This window comes from Aythya marila, assembly GCF_965140915.1.
Source record: "Aythya marila genome assembly, chromosome: 3".
NCBI lineage: Eukaryota > Metazoa > Chordata > Aves > Anseriformes > Anatidae > Aythya > Aythya marila.
The window spans coordinates 10,873,861-10,893,986 of NC_139044.1; the positions used below are offsets into that span (position 1 = coordinate 10,873,861).

The following is a 20,126-nucleotide window of genomic DNA, read 5'->3' on the forward strand; positions in this document are numbered from 1 at the left end:
GCCAGGCTGGAGCACAGCGCAGGTGTAGAAGATCCTTGCTGAGGGGTTCTCTCACCTGTGAGCTGGCTCACCCAAGGGCTTCAGCAGCGTGGGCCAGGCCTGCAACTGGCCCACGGAGACAAACAGGCAGCAGCAGCGTTTCCTTTCAGCAAAGCCGGGGTGATGCTGGCTGGGCAATTCCTGGCTGGGCAATTCCTGGCTGGTCCTGCTGCGGTAAGGCTCCCGCAGGGCCCTCAGGCAGGGAGCCTGTGGTGGTGAGGCCAGAGCCAGAGCAGCCTTGTTGAAGCGCTGTCCTGGTGCACGCCGAGCTGGGATCGTCACCTGCTACCTTGCGATTTAAAAACCTGCCCTTGAAGCTGGGGGAAAGGGGGTGGACAACATGGGAGGGGATCAAAAACCAAAGCAACAAACCCAAGTCCCTGAACTAAAACAGTGAAGAGCTCTAAGTAATTTCACTGCTTTTCACCGTCTACTTGCGTGATACCCAAACACCATCTGCTCTGTTCATAAGAATGGGAGGAAATGATGCATTCAGGAGACCACACTGATAACCATTTAGTTTAAAGGTTAATTAAAACCACGTGCCAACCGTCTGTAATTGGCTATAACCTTTTTCTCTTTGGCCACTTACCTTGTTAGTGCAGGCGTGCCCTTTTCTCTTGCAGAAAGGGTTCGGGAGCCCTTTCCCATGGCTTCGTTAGCGCCTATTGGCAACAGGAGCTGTGAGGAATGGCTCCATCCTCTCCACCCAGGGAAACCAGCAGTGTGCCCGCAGAACGGCTGCAACGGGCAGCAGCAGCGCACACACAACTCACCTGAGCACACACACCTGCTTGTTGCTTTATCAGGAGCCACCCAGAGCACTGGCTCCGCATTTCTGCCTAACACAACACCATTGAATAGGCCCTGCCGCAGCAGTGGACGGTAATTACAAGGAAGAGTTCTGTTTGCGCCCAAGAACCAGAAAGAGCTGCTGGCTCTTGGCTTCCAGCAGCTATTTTTGAAGGGTATAAACACAAAATGAGAACGCTTCTATTAAAATCACACGGCTTTACTTAGGAGTTGCACTGCACACTACGGATTACTCAGATTAAAAAAAAAAAAAAAAAAGTGTGTGCCTGACATTTTGCTAAGGCATGGAACAGGCCACTTCAGTGAAAGGGAACGCTACATAAAAAAAACAAAAAAAAAAAAGGAGAAAAGAACCAGCTGTACATTCCTCACTCAGAAAACCCCCCAACTTAGTCAGCAATATTAAATAGGAATACAAGTAGCCAAGTAACTGCACTGCTTGCCTGGCTCGAGCCACAGTAAAAAACAAGTTGAGATCAGCCCGGGCTGGCTCACTGCAGACGTGGTGATTCAACGCGTTTTGGCAGCTCTGCAGGAGGTGGACGGAGCGGTTTGTTGTGTGCTGTGCTTCTGCTCAGCCGTCCTGAGAGCAGCCGACAAAGCCCAGGCCTGACGGAGGCAGCACCTGAAATAAAGCAGAAAGTTTGTTCCTGTGTGGTGGCTGCAACCCCAAAACAAAACCAACAAACCCGCTGTACCTCAATCAACTCCACCTATCCCCTGCAGTGTGTAGGCTACAGCTATATTCATTAGTCAAATAATAATAATAAAAAGAGCTATGTAATATGTTGTTACTCCTCTAAAGCTCTGCAAATATCTTTCCCCTTTGCAAGTTGAAATTTTAAAGTGGGCCAGGGAGAAATCAAAATTCTTGAGCTATCTGGGCTCCGGGGGAGGAGGGAGGTTATCTTCCAGCTCCTGAATTCCTACCTCTGGGCGTGCAGGAGCTGCACGAGCCTCCCTGCGGCTCTGCACCGGGCTCCTTGCTAGCACCTGCAGTCATTTCACAAGGACACAGCTCTATAGCAACTCCCAGTTACAGCTCCAATGCCTTAGGGAAATCTGTCTGGATCGACTCTGATGGGACTTTGCCCTCAATCACCACTCAATGCAAATGTCCCCTCACCCCTTACTCTCCCTCCTGTCATTCCCTCCTGCAATGCTCCTGTCTCTGCCATTTTAATTGAAGGGAGATGTTCAAAGAATCAGCCAACAAGTTTTCTAGTCCATATTTTACACCTGGATCGCCTCGCTTCCCTTTCCCACCATTAAATGAGGAGTGCAATTTTTCTGTGAGGAAACAAAAGGGCCATCTCAGGCTTCCCTGTTGCTTTTGGTACAGCTGCCTGTGCCTGGCTGCTGACATCCCATCCCCTGCACCCTGCATAGTGCCTGCTGCTTGGTGTGTCCCTGACGTGCTGGCAGTGCCCTCACCACACTCTTTACTCTCAGCAGGGGATTCACCAACGCACTGCTCTGTCCCTGACATCTGAAGACTAAGGGCACCCATTTCAAGACCACCCTCAGTTTCCTCTCCTTCCAGGCCCTGCAAACACCAGATTAAAAGAAGAAAAAAGCGCCTGATTTGCAGAGCGTGCTAATTTAAGTGCCTCTCTTCCTACGCTTCCCTCTCTCCCCCCTCCAAGCCCCCCTGCTTACCCACTGAGCTGCTGCCTGCCGCGTGCCGTCACCCTGCTCCCTGTCCTGCCCCTGCCCGGGATCCACAGCAGCCAGCACCGACTGGTACAGGCGCTCCGCGTGGCTCTCCAGCTCCTCCGACTGCTTCGCGATCAAGCCCAGCGTTTCTTTTAAAGCTGGAGGACAGAAAGGATGGAGGAGGCGGCATTACCCTGACAATCCAGGCTGGAGGAACAAAGAACGGGGTTCTGCTTGCCCCAGACCGGCCTCTGAAGGAAGCACCAAGCCCCTTCCAAACTGGGGTGCAATGTTCCGGGGGCAGTGGGAAGTGACCCGGGAGGCTCCAGCTTAAGGCTGATTACAAAAACAGGGGCTCCAAAAGCTGTGCTCAGACAGACGTGGGAAACCTCCTTTAGGACCATGTAAAAAAAACAAAAATGCAAACCCAGAACACTAGAAGCCCTTTAGCGACTGCAGACACAGTTTTTGGGGACCCAAAACCCTACAGGGAGCCACGTGTGGCCACACACGGTCTGTGGGCTCCCTTCACCTTTCCAGTGTCCCTACCACCCTGAGCAGTCTGTGCGGCCTTCCCTTTGGAAATATGAGGGGGCCCCAGATTGCTGCTACCAGCTCTGGGATTCACCCAGTGCAAGCAGGGCATAAAAATCACCTTCTCCTGTGCTGGATGAAAGAATTCTCTCCCAGCTGCAGGCTGACAGCAACCCAGGGCCCGGCAGGAGCTGGCCAGGCAGAAACACATCCATCACCCACACGAGCAGCAAGCACCCGTGATGGATGGGGTGGCGTGAAGCAAGGTCAAGGCACGGGGCAGCATCAGCACCTCCAGGCTGTGACCGAGGTGCATTTGGGGGCAGATGCCAATGCCAGCACTGCCAGATGTGCCCGTGAGCAGCCAGCTGGAGGTGCCCATGCCCCCAGTCCCCACCCAAAGGCCCCTCTCACCTGGTGAATTTGACGCCATGCACTCGAGGAGAGCTTCTCCCCGCTGCAGCACGCTCTCCGTCAGGCTGCGGTGGTCGGCCACGTCCCTCCTGAACTCCTAGGAGGAGAGGAGAGGAGAGGAGCGCTGCCTACAGGTGTTTGGGGCAGCACACGCCTGGAGGAGACCCGCCTGCGGTGCCCGGCCTGTGCTGCGTGGCCACGTGCTGCCTGGGGAGGGCTTCTCCCCATGCAGGTCCCAGATTTGGCTCCGCACACCCCTGCAGCACCTGCCCGGGGGGTGCCTCGCTCCGTGCTGCCAGAGGAAGCCCCGAGAGGGCGTGGGGCACCCAGCCTGCGCTCCCAGCGCCCGATGCCAGCTTCAGGGACTTATCTCCCCTATGCAGAGGCACAGCCCGGCCTCGCTGCCGCTGCACAGAGCCAGTGGAGGCCGATGCGAAGCGTTCCTGCCCGTGGGGGGAGGAAGGGAAGCCGAGGGTGAGACCTACCAAGTAGCGGCGCAGCGCTGCCTTCACGCTCGCAGCGTCCGGCGTCGGCGGTACCCAGCTGTCCGTGAGCTCTGCCACGTCGTACAGCCAGCAGATGAGCTCCTCCAGCTGGCAGCAGAACATCTGCTTAACAAAGCACGACAAAAGGTGTTGGTGATCTATTTCTCTAACAAAGAAGAGGCAGCAGCAGGGATACACGGCTGAGCAGCCTCCCGGAGAGCGCCTGCTCCCTGCTGCTCCCCTCTCACGGAGCTGGCGGCGTTTGCCATCCCTCCCTGCACACAAACATCCCTACGCTCATGGCAACATTAAAAAAAGAGGACAAAAAAAAAGGCACGAAGCAAATTAACCCCCTAAACATACCCAAAATACTGTGTGGAAAGAAGCAAGCATCGCCGTGAAGTGGCTGCTAGGGAGAGGTGTCAAAAGCCAGCGGCACCCAGGCTGAAGGAGGGGCTTTGCCTCCACCAGCTCCCTGCCAAAGAAACGCTCTCCTCCCCGTGGCAAACCAGACCCACCGAGTTAATTTGCAGTTTCTTCTCCCCGAGGGTTTGTCTCGTTCAATTAAGTGCTTTCATTTATTTTTAAAGCGTCTCGGTAAGGGATTGTTTTTGCAGGATGCTGTGCAAAACCCTGGGGCCTCTGCTCCTGCTGGAACCAGCCTCCAGCCCCGCTTCTGCTCCTCGGGAGCTGGGTTTTGTTAAAAAGCCGAGCTGCTTCTCCCTGCCTCTGTGGCACGATAACCAGATACACCTGGGAAACTTCCTGGCCTTATTGTATCCACAGGCAAAACCCAGCCTGGGGAAGGTGAGCGAGCCGGGGCTGAGCTGCAGGGACAGCCACACCACCTCAAAAACCCTGGAGCAGGCAGCAAACACGGGTTTTGTGCTGGCCAGGTCCAGCCTGCCCCCGGCTCTTGTATCTCGCAGCTTCGCCGCAGGAAGGAAGGGCTTGGGAAGACAAATCACCACGTTTCCGTCAAGCCCAGCCCCACGACGCTGAGCCCCGGGAGAGGCGAGCCTGGAAAGCGAGGCACTAAAACGGAAAGGATTTGTTTGTGCTGCTGCACCCGCCGCTATGAGCGGTACAGGGAAGGGCCCGGGCAGGCACACGCCTCTGCTCTGCAGTGTGGCTGCGCCCTGAAATCCAAGCCCTCCCCAAAAGCTGTGACCACCTTTAGGTGGACCCAGACCAGCAGCAGGGATACCCCAGACACCAGAAACGCTGTGAGGCTGCAAAACCCTTCGCTGCCAGAGAGGTTCCTGCTCCATCAGAAGAAATTATCTGCTCCAGTGAGCCGCCCTGCATAAATTACTAGCAGCTGCCAGGGACCAAACATCACGCAGAAGGCACTGGGAGGCCAGGAACTAAATATAGGCAGGCTACACATGAGAGCTTCCCAGAACAGGCTTCAGCTTCTGCTCTTACCTTAATGCACTGGGCCAGGGACTCGCCCTGCTGGCCCTTCTCCTTAGGGCTCCCCTTGGCACCCAGCTCGCTGGGGCACGTCCCGTCCAACGCGCCCCCGATGCCTGCAGGGAGCTGAAGCCTGCTCAGAGGATCCCTATCAGCCCGGCCACACGATCCAGTGCCTTCCCAGCCAGGTTTTTGGGAGCTGTAGGGACGACACAGCCCAAGAAAGCCTTCGGTGCTCTCTCTTTGGTGTCTGCTGCCCGCTGCTCTGAACGGAGACCGCTCGGGCTTGCTGTCGCTGTACGGCAGGGGGGTTTGGTGGCCTTGCCTGGACGTCCTTTTAGTGAAGGAAAGATCGGACAAGATCTGAGACAACCTCTCCAGCTCCCTGAGCCGAGGAGGCAGGGCAAGAAATTCTTCGTCACCGTCCCACTCCTTCCTCAGGGGGAGCACTTGTGTTGTGGGCAAAAACCTGCGAGCGCTTTTTGCCTGTGCTCTGGAATTCGAAGAGGGGCTCCCCTTCAGATGGCACCAGCTTCTCCCACCCACGTCAGGGTGATCAAAGGAACTCAGCCCCGCTAACTCCGTCCTGAAATCCTTCAGAAAGCCTCTGGAAGGACCCGCTGGGCCATTAGATGAAGCGCTCTTTGCAACAGATGCTTTTGCAGCGGCTGAAGGTTCGCAGTAGGAGATCGCTCTCACGCAGCCTGGTTTTCCAGACACCGGGGTCGAGTACCTCCTCGCAGAGGCCCCAAACCCCCGATGTGTTTTTTCTCTGCTTCCCTGAGCCTGCCAACCTTGACCGTAGACGCTGGTGGACGTCAGCGTGCCCTCGGGAGAGAGGGAGAAGCTGTCCAAATCTATCCCTGAATCGTGGAAGAACGGCTCCGGCGCCTTGCCGAGCTTGTACCTGGGCCTCAGCGGGTAGGCGTAATCCAGCAAGTCCTCGTACTCCTGGTGGGGGTCCCAGTGGGGAGACCCACGGTCTGGGGAAGGGGGTAAGGAGTCCGGGATGGCACAGGCCCAGTAATCAGCCTGGTAGGGCGACATCTTCCTCGCACGCCCCACGGGTACGTGCTCAGCCAGCAGGGCACCGAGGGGCTCGCGTGCCCGTGGTGCTTTCCCTTCTGCTGGAGAGCCCGGGGCTTGCTTCACCTCCTGCTGCTCGGAGGCGCTGTTTTCTTCCAAAGAGAGGGTGGAGAAGCTCGATCTGGGGCTGAGGGGGGTCGGCTGGGGCAAGGAGTCCAGGGTGGAGGAGAAGGGGGACGGGGGCCTTTGGCTGCACTGGCTGGTGGAGATGTCGTGAGAGACGTCTGCAATGCTGCTCTCCTCTGCCGAGCTCTGCGCGTTGGGAGCGCTGCAGGGGGGCTCCGAGCAGCCCAAGGTTTTCGTCTGCTGGGACATCCATGGATGAGGCACCCAGGGAGGGGAGAAAAAGAGAGGGAGAGGCATAAAATGAAGGTAATTCACATGTTTGCTCCGTTTACAACCTCCGCTGTGTTACATGCCTCCCGCACCGCTGGGAAATCCCAGCAGAAAGAACCGGGAGAAACATTTCTGACGCTTAGGGGGTGGTGAATAATGCTGGCTTTCTGCGCCCGCACAAAAAGCCCCTTCATGCAGCCAGGCTACAGAGATAAAAGCCCAGCCCGGGCTCTGCCCAAAGAGAAGGCTCAAACGCGAACCCTGCCCCTCCCGTGGGCCTGCACGGGAGTTGTTTTTAGGGAAAGGCATCTCGAGGCCTCGGGAGGCTGCGTGAGTCACTTGGCAGCCCCGGGGACACCGTTACTCGAGGAGCTCCATCCCCAGCAGCTTCCAGCCCCACGGCAGCACCGCAGGAACCAGGGCGAGGGTTTGGGCCTCGGTGCCCACTGCAGGAGGAGGGCAGCCCCCAGCCTGCTGCCGGCACCCCCAGCTCGCATTTTTCAGCGCTGTGCTACAGGAGGATTTTGCCTGCTGTCAGACAAAGCCCTTCACCTCTGGGCCTCTCCTGCCTCTTGAGATGAAAGCTCTCGGGGGCAAACACTCCTCCCCTCTTCCACAGGGCCCAAACACACAGATCCCAGCCCTGCCTGGGCCTGAGCCAGCAGCGGCAGGCAGCACGGCCCCCTTACCTGCTGCTCGTCCGAGGAGAAGAAACGGTGGCTGAGGAGAGGGTGGGAATCACCCCCGCGAGCAGCTCTGGACGTGGGTGACGAAGGGACCCTGGGCAATCTGGACGTGAGGGCTGCAGACGCTTCTCTGCAGTAGCTCGAGCCTCTCTGGGTGACACCAGCCGCCAAGCAACCGTGTCCAGCCCTTGCCAGGCTCTCCATCCCTTTCAGGGAGGGTTTGGCGTCCTCTAAGAGCCAGTGCACGCTGTCAGCCAGCTCCGGGCAGTCCGTCCGTGCGTCTGTGCAGTCCCACCTTCCATAGCACTTGGCCTTCTGGCTCAGCGAGGCTTCGGAGAGGGATTTTCCCACATCCAAGGCCATGGGCACGGAGCTCCTGAGAGGTGCTGCTGCGGCCTGGGCTCTCTGAAACACACAACACATCATCACCTCCCCTCATTTCCAGGCAAAGCAAAAAAGTTTTGCTACGTTTAATAGCAAGGATCACAAGCATGTTGTAGAGCAAGCCCCCAAAATCATAAAAATCATATCTTGGTACATCCAGTGAACACAGGGAAGAGCAAAGTGGCCGTCCAGTCCGACCAGTGTTTCCTGGTTTCCGTGACATGGTGCAGGCACAAATTAATTCAAGCTCTTACTGCCAGGAACAAACCTGTGTTTTACACCTCGCAGCTCTGTCCTGAATGCACAGCCAGTCTCACCAACAGCTCGCTGGGCCCAGATGAGACATCAGTAATTAGAACCTAAAGCCTGTATTAACGTGGCTGAGCCCCGAAGGGTGCCGAGGTAGGGAGTTTTTGAGAAGATAAATACAAAAAACGTGGACTGGAAGCCACCCAGAAGGCAAAAGTGTATAAAAAATAAGTTAGAGGGGGAGGTAGGAGGCTATAAAACCCAAATCCTGGCACTTCGCTGTGCAACTTCTGCCCCAACTCACAAGTGTTCATGAAATCAACTTCTAGTGAAAGTAATTAGTGGAAACACTTGCTCAGCTGATGGCACATTTGCCGTAGAGCCAAGCCCACTGCATCGCACTGCAGAGCCATCAGACATTTATTACTCCTGCAGCCCGAGCCCTGGAGCCCTGTAAATAGGCGTGCAGCAAGCTCTCAGCTTCATGAAGCAAGCCCCCAATTTAACAAACACATCAGGTGGGGGGGGAAAAATAAATTAAAAACAACATGATCCTCTTATTCTGATTCTGGCAGCTTCTGAGGGCTGGATTTCTGTACTAAGGACACCTGAAACACTGCCTGCTTCCTTCTCACCTTGACACATGGGGAATGAAGCAGCAGCTGTGGAAGAGCTGGAAGCAAGTTTAAAACCAAAAGCCAGCAGCAGCACAACAACAGCGATAGCTCAGCCTCACCTCCTCCCAACCAAAATACTTTGGATGCCAACACCACCTGTGCCACCCCGTGCCTGCCTTTAAGCCCTAGATTTGAAGGAGAAGTTGGTAAAACGTAGGCAATTTCTCCCTCTTCTCAAGGGTTTGTTGAGCACAGAAGTGACGTTCACCAGCCTGCTGGCTCGTCCCTTCACTCGGAGCACCCACAGCAGCCTGGGTTTTTGTTCCAGGGTGCTGCAGGTCGGTGGGGCTCCTTTCCCTCTGGTTTCGGCCTCTGATTCACACACACACGCCAGAGCACGCCTGTGCCTGGCCGCACGCCTGTCAGCTCAGACAGGTCTGACAAAAGCCACCTCAGGTGACTGGCTTCCAGACCACTCCTAATTTCCACCCGCACAGCGACGGTTTGGGAAATTAGGAGAGCACCTCCTGCTGCCTCTGCAGGCCGAATGACTCGAGGCAACGCGTCGCAGCCTCTCGAGAAGCCCCGTGGAGCTGCCCTTGTGTCGGGTTTGTTTGCTTTAGCGGGTGCTCCTGGCGCCTGGGCAAAGTCCTGAGCAGGTGCTAGGGAGGTGGGATGGGCACCCAGCTCCTGTTGGGGATGGATTTGGGCTCCGCAGGCACTCCATGCACAGGGATGCTCCACCAGCACCCTCTCTGGACCTCCACCTGCCCTTGCTGGGCCTCTGGTGAGGAGCTGCAACAGGGCAGAAGAGTTGGGTTTTGATAATGCACATCAAGCACTGTTAGGAAGCAGAGAATCTTGGTTAAAAGCCAAGTTTTATTTTTTAAAGTGTGTGAAAAATGGGCTTGTTACAGCACACAGCCCACCGCCATGACTAAAGCTTGTGCTGTCTGCATACCCTCGTGATGCAGAAGCAGCTCAGCATTTCAGACCTCGACAGCTCGAATTTGCCCCCTCCCAGCACCCTGCAAAGAGGGCAGGGCTCCCCCCAGGTGGGGTGAGGCACTTGGCAGCATCAAACCCCACCTGCAGCCTCTCCGAGGTTAGGGCCTGCAGGGCCTCTGCTCGCCTCCTGTGGGGCAAAGTGCTGATCCTCACTGTGCTCGGGGTCTATCTGCAGGGGGAAGGAAGAGAGTGCTTTGGCTGGTGTCCTTCGATGCTCATTAAGGCAATAAAATGGTAAGAGATGAATGATCCATCCTGTCAGCTAGCACACTGCTAGGCAGGTCCCCAAACGGGGAGCCTAGGCGCTCTCTAATCCCCCTCAGGTGGAAGCTCCCAACACAGGCTTGCAGAGGACAGAGCCAATTTGAGCTAACGAGCATGTGGCAGGTTTTAAAGCGCTTACTAATTAGGTTAGCTGGGCCTGGGCAGATTCAAGGAGATCATAACTTCAGGCAACAAATGCTCCCCCCTCTGGGGAAAGCAGAAGTCATGGGAACAGGCAGCAGTTCAGGCCACGGGGTGACCTCCGTCAGCAAAGCCACGCTCCTGGCTCAAAGAAACCCGGGCTCACTACATTTAGCTAAAACAAGGCGACTGGAAATAGCACATGGGGAGTCTTGTTTTGCCAGCACTGAGGAAAGAAAGAGGATGAAATTATTATTATTACTACTTTTTTAAAATCATCTTTTTTTCTCCCTTTTATTCCCTAGGACCCTGGCCTCTCACCGTACAGGGCCGGCAGCAAGAGGTGGCTTCAAGTAGCAGCACGCCGCGAGGATGAAGCATTTTGGAGCTCTGTGTGACTTCAAATAAGGCAAGGCAGGCGCAGCCCTGGTGACTGCTCTGCCCAGCACGAGGCCCCGAGCAGCTGCCTGACCCTGCGACCGCCAGGGTGAGATCTGCGTGCTCTGAGAGTGATTTCAGTGCAGGCTGCAGAAGATGGGGCTGGCAGCTGCTTGTGTGGCACCTCTGTTGGGAGCTGGCTTTATGAGCTGCCTCTCCGACCAGCGAGGTGCTCCCACGGGCAGAGCCAACGCGTTTCTATAGCACGAGGGCAGCGGGATGATGTGCCGGGGCTCCAGGGGAGGCCGGATCCGTGACGTGACCCACGGCAGGCGCTGTAGCTGCTGCTCCCGTGTTACCTTCCTCCTTCCTGAATGCTGACAGCCTCAGGGAACATGATCGCTGTGTGAGAGCAAGTGCTGGGCAGCTATATTCAGCGTGGCAGCAGCTGTGGCGGCGGGCAGATAATGCCTGGGCTCTCCCAACCCTCCGCCCCAGGCTGTTCCTCCAGCCATCACCTGGATTCACTCACTCATTTGTCACAGTCACTATCACATACAGCACTACACACTACCATTTTATCCTAAAATTGGTGATATTGTGCTCTTTTTACCCCCAAAAATAGTTTGGATATCCAAATAAAACGGCATGGTGATTGCGAGGAAAATGATTAATAAACCTGCCCCTTTGACATATTATACAACAGTATCATAAAAAGATACATCTGCTTATCTAGCTTGCTTATCAGTAGGTAAATTTGTGATGCTAACAGCAACAGCATCCCAAAGCATTCCCAAGTTCCCAAATCCACCTCTGTTTTCTGTTGCAGCATGCACAGTTTCTCCAAGCATGCTGTACAGTTTTGATGACGGAGGTCTTCTGGATCCCAGGAGGCAGCACGCTGCTATTTGTCAGCCCTAACTGGTTCCCAGCCAGCCACTTTGCTTTCAGAGCTAATTTCCACGTTTTGTTTGAACAAGTCACGCACAGAAGTCTCAGCGAATCGGACGCCAAAAGGTCAAGTCCAACTTCCAGGTGATTTAAATGCCCAGGAAATCCTCTCAGGGTATTTGTGTGCCTGGCTTTGAAAGCCAGGGTCTTTGCACCGGGGAGAAGTGACACTCGCAGTGGGATTCCTGCTGTTCTAACCCAAACGGCTACCACGTATTAAATCCCAGTATCACTTTCAGAGCCTAACAGCCTGCCTGCCCCCCTCTCCCACCTCGCGCTCACCCTTTTTGGTGCTTTCTTCCCCGACTGAGCAGGGGGCATCACCAGCAACCAGGATGTGAGCAGACACCCCAGCAGCTCGCTCCTCTCCTTGCCGGCGTGTTTCACATGCTCGCAGTGCTTTCCCCGTGCCGTCATTAAGCAGCAGGCAGGCATTTGTGGCCGGATCTCCAAGAAGCTAACACAAATCCAACAGTCTGGGATGTAGGCTCAGTCCCTGGCTTCACGCCTTAAGAAACGCTCTTCCCTTCTCTATGCAACTCTCTCTCGTCATTAATATGTATTTATAGTACACCACGCTGTTCACATGCACATAATCCTTTCAATTAAACCCTCCCGGGGGCTTGGAGTTACCACAGGAAGATGCATTCACATCCCCTGCAGCCAGCACACGAGCAGGAAGCCGCCCTCTCTGTACATTCAGAAACGATCCAGATTTTCAACTCCGTCCCAATCCTACCAGCCAGGAGGGCTCGAGAAACCCACAGGTTAGGACACAAATGCCTCTACAACCAGTGAATTAAACATTAGAAAAATCAGAAGAGAAAGCAAAGCTTAGCAAGGCATAAAGCATATTTAAAAGTCTAAATTTAGCATATTTAAAAGTCTAAATTTCGCATTAGTTAATGACCAACCTTGGCACACCTCCTTACTTTTAAAGGGCTGCTGTACCTTGCTATTTCCATCAGATTTAGTGGCTTAAGTCTCGCGTCAGCCAGCCCAATAATAACAGATACCTCCAGCCCACACACGCAGGGCAGCTGGACAATAAGCTGCATTTAAAAACAGACTGAAAATGAAGTTTCTGTAAGTTTTCAAACTCTCCTCCTCCTCCTACTAAAGCACTAAGTTGCACCTCCCAAGAGCATCTAGACAGTCGGGTTTCTCACCATTTTCCAACAGCAGCAACGCCGAAGTTTATGTTGCTGGTGGCCAGGACACACCAAGAGCCCCACGATGGGATGCGAGCCCCAGCCCCTGGCCAGGACAGACAAAGAGAAGCTCGGCACAGCCACAGAGTGACGTACAGCCTGGGCTTTAGGCACAGCGGAGACTTTCCACTGGCCTTAAAACCTCAGGAAAGCAGCCAGAAATCCTCACCACAGTTGTCCCACCAGCGATGGAGCAGCACAGAAACAGTACCCATGGCCACTTCTCGGAGAAAACAATGAATGAAAACAAAAAGCTTTTCATTCACCTCAGGGGGGGCACGTCCAGAAGGAGTAACGGGATCTCTCCGGGAACCGATCCCTCGACTTTCCCCCATTGTCAAGAGGAAGCTGCCTGCCAAAAAGTCGCCACAGAAGTTGGTGGAAAACAAGGGCTGTGCCTCAACCCGCCGCGTCCCACCGCCAGCGCTCGGCCCACGGGCTGCAACAAAAGCGGCGACGTGGCCGGAGCTTCCGTCCCGGGGTCCTGCTCAGCGGGGCAGCACTTTTGGTTTGGGGTCACACACACTGCGGGCACTGCTTTTGGTTTAGGGTCACACACACTGCGGGCAGTTTTTTGCTGTTTTGGGATCACACCCACACCAATACTGCTTTTTGGGCCTGCAGGATTTCCTTTTTATTACTGTTTTCCTTTTTTTTTTTTTCTGGCATGCTTTTCTCCCAAAAAGCCCTTCTACGGCTAAAAAGAAATAATCGGAGTTGTACATTAACCCCCCCAAAAAAGGGGGAGAGCAGCGGGACCCGCCGAAGCACGCCCTGCTAACGCAGCAACCACAGCTGCAACACCGCTACCTGTAACGGAGAGGGGCCAAAACAGCAGAACCCGCCCTCTTCTCCCCGCGGACACCCCCCTGGGCTCACGGAGCCCCCCGGATCCCCCCCAGCAGCCCCCCAGGACCCCCCAAAGCCCCGCACCCCGTGCCCGGCCCGCACCTACCGAGCAGCGGCCCCGGCGACCCCGCTCTCCCCCAGCCCCGGCGCCGCGCCCCCTTCCCCCGCGTCTTAGCCAATGAGAGCGCGAGGAGCCGCGTCACAATGGGAGCGGGGCGAGCTGGCGGCCAATGGGAGCGGGGCGTGCTCCCCCCTCCCCTACCGGAGAACCCCCCCCCCCCCCTTTCTTCTTTTTGGGGCTGCTGCAGGGCAGGGCTGGGAGGGAGCAGACCCTGCTCTCCCGTCCATATAATGCTGCCAAATCCAGCCAAGCCCCTACCCCGGGTCGCTCAGGGTTGGTGAGCGCCGATGCAGGCGTTTTCCCGCTGGTCTGGGAGCTCAGGACCTTGTGCTTCCCAGCCAGAAGTCTCTGCAGTGAAGAGAAGGGATTTATTTAACCCATTCTGCGGGTGCTGGCACTCGAGGAGCAATCCCCGTACCTACAGCACAAAGCAGTGCTTGATTGCGATGAACAAACCTGGAAGCACTGCTTCTGTGCTCTGGGAAGTTGGGGTCGAAGTCTCCATTTTGTCCATTTCACCACTTCGGTCTGCGGGCTCAGCTTTGCGTGGCCTCCTGCTGCTAATGCTCAGCGAGGAAACCCAAGGCCTGGCCGTGCACCACATGCTCTCGCAGAGCATTCGCACTGGCCTCAGCATCAAGTTTCAGTCTGACAACGCAAGTGTTTGGGGGAGACATCAGCAAACGCAGGGCTTGGGGCTGACTGATTCATTCCCAGAGCACTGCTAGGGATATTAATAGTGCTGCAGGGGGAAGAAAGAGCAGTTGGAAGCGCTTTGCTACCCTTAGGAGCCACAGAGTGAATGTTATGCGTAACACATCGGTTCACCTGCCTGTCTTGCAGTGGGAAGGAGCTGCCACAAGTCTTCCTTGCTTCTGCTGGCAGCGTGGAGGTGACTGATGTTATCCCCCTCCTGTGTTAGAACGGCTCGGGCACTGAGTTGCAACATAGCTGTGTTGTAACCTGGCAGCACCGCATTCCTCGCTCCCTCAGGACAGGTTTGTAGGCAAACTCTGACCCGTGCTCGTGGGCAGGAGCCGTCTGGGCACAGAACTGCTCCGACCCCTCTCTGCAAGGTGCTAGCAGCCCAGCAGTGATGTGCTCGTGCGTTTTGCTATTAGCCCTGGCGTTGGCACTCGGACACCTTTGGAGGTGCCAGCTCATTTGGGCAACAAGACAGGACAGGCTCTGTTTGCTTGTCACCTCAGGGAGACAGCAAAACCTCCTGTTGTATTATTAAAGTTCCTTTCAAAAGGTTTCACCTAGGCCTTCCTCGCTTTAATTTGTGCTCACCCTTTCTTTAGTCCTTCAGTCCTTCGGTCCCTGCCTGAGCTGTGCTGTGGGTGTACCTGCTGCCAGACCTGTTCCTAAATGGTTTGGTCTCACAGAACTGGGAAAGATCTTTTCCTTCCTGGGTTAACAGCCCTTTTTACCCCCAGATGTCTGCATTTCCATGTCTTGGACCCATTCCCCTTGTTCTCTCGATTCACTCTCCCTGGGACATGCTTCTTCGAAACTCAAAACCTAAACCTTGTCCCAAACTCCAGCGCAGGCCTGGCTATGATAAGGCAAATCTAGTGTGGTTCTCCAGGCTGTGTTCCTGTTTACACATCCTGGTATGCTACCTGATTATTCACAGAGCAGGGCACTTGACTCACGCTTCAAACTGCCTGTAACTTCCTGATCCGGCTCCTTAATCCACCGCTTCCCGACAGTATTTGTGCAGTTCGTTATTCTCATCTAGATTAATTCTTCAGATCCTCTCTTTTCCAGACCCTCTGCCAATTCTTCTGATGTTGCTCTCAATTTCAGCCCAGCCCTGTTCCCAGACCTTTTCTTCCAGGTGGGACCCGCAGGTTTTCTGTTCCAAAACGATTGTCGTTAATCAAATACTTACAGCCATATGGTAGGCACCTGGGGAATCCAGTCCTTCAGCTGCACATTTACTCTAGTAATGTCTGAGTAAGCAGCTTCACTTCAGCCATGTTGCTTTAGCTTCTTTTTAGTTAGAAGAAGCTCACCAAAAGCCTAGAAACCTTCTCTTACCCATACATTTAGATCACGTAAAACATTTAGATAAAAACCACTACTGCAGTGTTACTAAGGATTTCCTAAAAAAAAAAGGTAGCTGCTTCTTCTCCTTCCTAATTTTGCAGAAACACCAGAAAATATGACTTAAGGGAACCCAAAGCAGCTCACAAATAAATCACAGAAGGCAGGATTAATGAAGAATAGAGAAAAAACAAAGTGATAAATATTTTAGTGTCAACATTGAAGTGCAGGGAAATGAAACCCACTGATAGCAGCTGGACCACTTCAGTTCTTTACCACTTAGTTGCTCAGCTGGACAGAATGGAAGGATTTAGCCCTAGAAAAAGGCCAAGTAGAAGTTGCACTTCTCCTTTCTGGCCACACGATGTACCCATCGCACCATAAACATCCTGGCTTAACTGCCAGCAACAGGCAATCCAGCCCCGAAGGCAGGTGTTGCCAGTTTCCATCTTCTCCCAAAGCATCTCCTTACCTTTGTCCAGGCCGAGACAGCATTGTCGTCCCTCTGAAACACCCAGGCAGTGCAGATCAAGGCTCGGTGCTGCTGTGCAGGTGGGGATGAATGGGACGGAGTTGGTCTAGGGACAGAAATGCTCTGACTTCCCTCCTGTTGGATGAAGGTGATGCATTGCTGTGGAATAAATATGAGCCAAGCGGTCAGGAGGTGGTGACAGCTTTCAGTCAATATAAATTATAAGGGACAGTGAATAATTGGGACTAATTTGACTTTTTAAGTGTGAGATTTTACCACTGCTTTTGATGGGAATTTCTTTTTCATTCTAATTCTGGGGTTGTATTGTATTGTTATTTGTATGTTGTCCTGAGCAAAACCAGAGTTGTGATCTGCACAAACCAATCATCAGCACAGAGCTTTGTAAAAGAAATAGTTTGGTATAAATTTAAAATTAGTTAATGTAAGCATCACAATAGCAAAACAGTGGTTTGAAGAATGGCTTGGAGTCATAACAAATGATGGTATGCCTAGCAAAAGGTTTGGCCTTTGTTGTTTTTTCCAGGCCCAGAAGGCCTGCACACAACTAAGACCATAGCACAGTTGACTTGTTCAAAGAAGACCCTGCTCTCTGGTAATAGGAGGATGGCATCAGGGTCGCAGCATTCCACATCTCCTATTCCTTCTCTTGGCAGCCCAGCAGGAAGAGAGGCTGCAGCACAGGACCACCAAAACCCAACAATTCTTAACGACTATTAAAGAACTCTCCAAAAACTAGGAGATTTAGTGAAGATTTGACAGGCACCATCCCATTTTGCTTATGTGGCACTCAGGTGATTGGGACCAGACCACTTGGACACACATTTTGTGGCTTGTGAGTGTGAATAAGTGAAATCTATGAAAGAATGAGTGTGAGCGGGTAAAATTGGCTTACATGCAAATTCTTTAAATAAATACCATATTCCCCTTATGTAAGATCTTATTCTGAGTTTGGCTACACTGGTTTCCTAACTCAGCAGGAATGGTACTGCTGAAAGGACCAAGCCCCATACCTTAAGGAAGCTCAGTGAGCCAAATTACTTGAGCTAATTAATGTTACAGTACCAGGGAAACAATGTTTAATCTCAATGGCTCTGTTGCTGTTGGTTGGAACCTGCTCAGTTTGCAAGCTTTGAGTTCCGAACATTTGGAGGCCTCCCTCAACCTCTGGTAGCTGTGGGCATCTCCGTCTAATTATATTGTAGCATACCACAGTGAAGAGAATCCAGATCTGCCTGATTGTGTACGAGTTTTTGTGACACAGTAATTACAGTAATTTACATAGCATCGCTGATCACTATCCCGTGGAGATGGTGAAGTCTAGTTACCCAAGACTCTGGAGTGGCTTTGTGTTGCATCTCTGCTCCTAGGTTTCAGAGCCAGTTTGTAATGTGTCTGGTCTCTGGCACAAAGTTTGACAAACCCAGCCCTTACGATCGTGGAGATAACTTTCAAAATGTGGAAATAAATTCCAGCTGCTACCCTTCCTGCCCAGTCTAAAACCACAGGTATCCTCCTTAGCATGGTGGCTCTACTCTGACATCCAAGATGCAAGAACTTGCAAGAGCAGCAAGTTAGCTGTAAACTTGCCAAGCTCTTTTCATGCAGATCACAGCGCACGAGACTCCCAAGAGGTACAACGTACTTGTACATTCGCTTGAATGCTCATAATGGGAAGACAGCAGAGATCTGATTTTCAATAACCTAACATCACTCCACGTATCTGAAAGGTGACCTGACTATTAGCACAGCAGTACCACGCAACCTGTTAGACCCAAACCAGTCATTTGATAGCAGAACAACATGGTGTTGTCTTTCAACCTTTTAGCTGACTCACAAAGCACTTCCCTACAATTATATCTACCTTAATCAAGCAAGCTGAGGATTAAAAATAATAATAATAATAATAAAAGAACTAATCTGCTCCTTGGCCGTAATTGGATTTCATCTCTACATATTCAATTACAGCAGTAGCAGCTGCTTTTGTTATAAATTTATTTTAAATGCTTTTCTTCATGTGAACTACTAAAATGTGTGGTCTGCCTTTTTAACCCATCACTAATTTTTAGAAGGAAAAAGCGAAGTACATTTTCCTGAAAGCTCTCTTCTTAAAAAATGATTGAATTACTACGAAATTTAAAAACATGCGGCCAGATTGGCAGGTGGTGGTAGAAATATCATGCAAAACTTCATCTGTTTTGTTTAGTGTTAATAACAATGCCTGGCAAGCCCTAAAAATGTCTGGATTGAGTCAGCTGGGACTCAGCCTAGTGCTTGACTTGGTTCTCATTAAAGACAAACCAATCACTCCACATTTTTCCACGGGTCTCATAAAGCTTCATGGCTTTCAAATGGTGAGGCACTACAGCTCTGACAATCACCACTTACCTCAGAAAGTGTCCGAAAACCTGCTTGTTTCAGGCAGCAGCCATCTCTGTATCCAGAACTGACACTTGAACAGATAGCAACTAATTTGCAAGAGCACTCCTCTGGCAGCTCGCTGGTCGAGCAGCGTTCCTCCAGGTATCTCCTTAGGGTTTCCGCGGGAAAGCAAGAAGACAAAGACACAACCCTGAGGTCAGATAGGCTTTTTGGAAAACACCACATTGATAGATTTATAAAATTAACATACCAAAACACAATATCATTACAATTTGTAAATCCCACACGCACAGGTCCTTCAAATTACACTTCTTTCTTCTGGAGCTTGCAATTCTTATGAATTCGCACCCTTCTTTTTTAGTTCCAGGACCTGAATTTAATGCTTGAAGCTAGCAAAAATACACTTAGATAGTAGATTCTTATCAGGATTTGTGATATTCTGCATCTCAGTATAAAATCTACCCTACATACAAGCTTTTAATGGAAATGTTGTATCAAAACCACTTGTTTCCAAACACAGGCCCTCAGTTCTGAAACCATCAGACTGATCAGACTGAGTATGGGGACCAAATGCAAAATTACCCCAAACGTACCAATGTATCCCAAAGGATTTGCTACATGACTTCTCCCACTCCTCAGTACTCCTCCAGAGAATGAAGTCTGATCATTTGGGACAACAGGCCACAGGTCTGTCAGCCCCTGTACCCCACTATGATGCACGTCTCTAAAAACTGTGTACTAGTCCCAGCTCTCCTGAAGACCGTTAGAGCTGAGTATCTGTGCATAGGGCTTGAAGAAATGTTACCTAGCATCAGGTCACCACGAGCTGCAGGGGAAGGAGGTAAATGGACTGATAGGCAGTTAACCAGTGACATCGGCATGCCAGCGAAGGTCATGATCTTGCAAAGTGGACCCAAACACCAAGGTACACGATTTTCATTCAGGGGCATTTCCAGTGGAATCAGAGTTTGCTCGGGTTGTGGTATCAGCACGGAGCTCGAGATCCCAGTCCAGTAAAAGGCCTGGCCACCTAGGGCAAATGTTGATCCAGCTAAAAAGCCAGGTCTTCTCCAAACAAAGACCAAAACATGAATTCTATTTGGGGTGATTTTTATTTCAGATTGAGAAGCTACACAAAGAGAGAACAAATATACATTTCCATGACAGAAGGGAAAAAGAGAGAGCATCCTATTGTGTCACCCTTCTAATGCAGCAAACCATCTCAACCTGAACCACAGGACTGTCTTCTCCCCAGGCAGGCAGGGAGAATTTTAACACCGAGGAGAGCCCTACACAGTAAACATCTGTAATATCTACCCCAGGGTCACACCCCCCCAGACACAGCAATATGGTCCTTTTTGCATATCCATCTGTTCTCGGTAGATAATAAAAAGGCTGATACAGAGTCACGTGGATCAAACCCACTGCTTTAGAACAGGAACAGTTAGAGAAGTTCACAAGCGTCAACACACCCACATGGCACACGAACTCATTCAATGGAGTGGTTGCTCTACGTGCATTCAGCACGAGGTTTTATCTGAAGGCAGGTACCTTTGTATCTGTC

The 20,126-nt window shown here is 52.4% G+C and overlaps 1 protein-coding gene across 5 annotated transcripts; it reads right to left on the reverse strand.

Annotated features, from left to right (window-relative positions):
- Positions 1-425: 425 nt before the first annotated feature.
- Positions 426-13,628, reverse strand: CEP68 (centrosomal protein 68). Of its 5 annotated transcripts, none has more exons than XM_082757855.1 (7): positions 13,624-13,628; positions 7,469-7,870; positions 5,370-6,749; positions 3,942-4,067; positions 3,457-3,553; positions 2,512-2,666; positions 426-1,477 (listed from the first exon to the last, which is right to left on the reverse strand). In XM_082757855.1, exons 2-7 carry the CDS (start codon positions 7,826-7,828, stop codon positions 1,427-1,429), a joined length of 2,169 nt encoding a protein of 722 aa, XP_082613981.1. In that variant the 5' UTR covers positions 7,829-7,870; positions 13,624-13,628; the 3' UTR covers positions 426-1,426. The 5 variants fall into 5 exon arrangements, with proteins under 5 accessions (XP_082613981.1, XP_082613979.1, XP_082613978.1 ...); XM_082757853.1 differs by lacking the exon at positions 13,624-13,628 and adding an exon at positions 10,450-11,146 and having other exon boundaries at positions 5,370-6,746; XM_082757852.1 differs by lacking the exon at positions 13,624-13,628 and adding an exon at positions 10,450-11,146 and having other exon boundaries at positions 3,942-4,064.
- Positions 13,629-20,126: the final 6,498 nt, after the last annotated feature.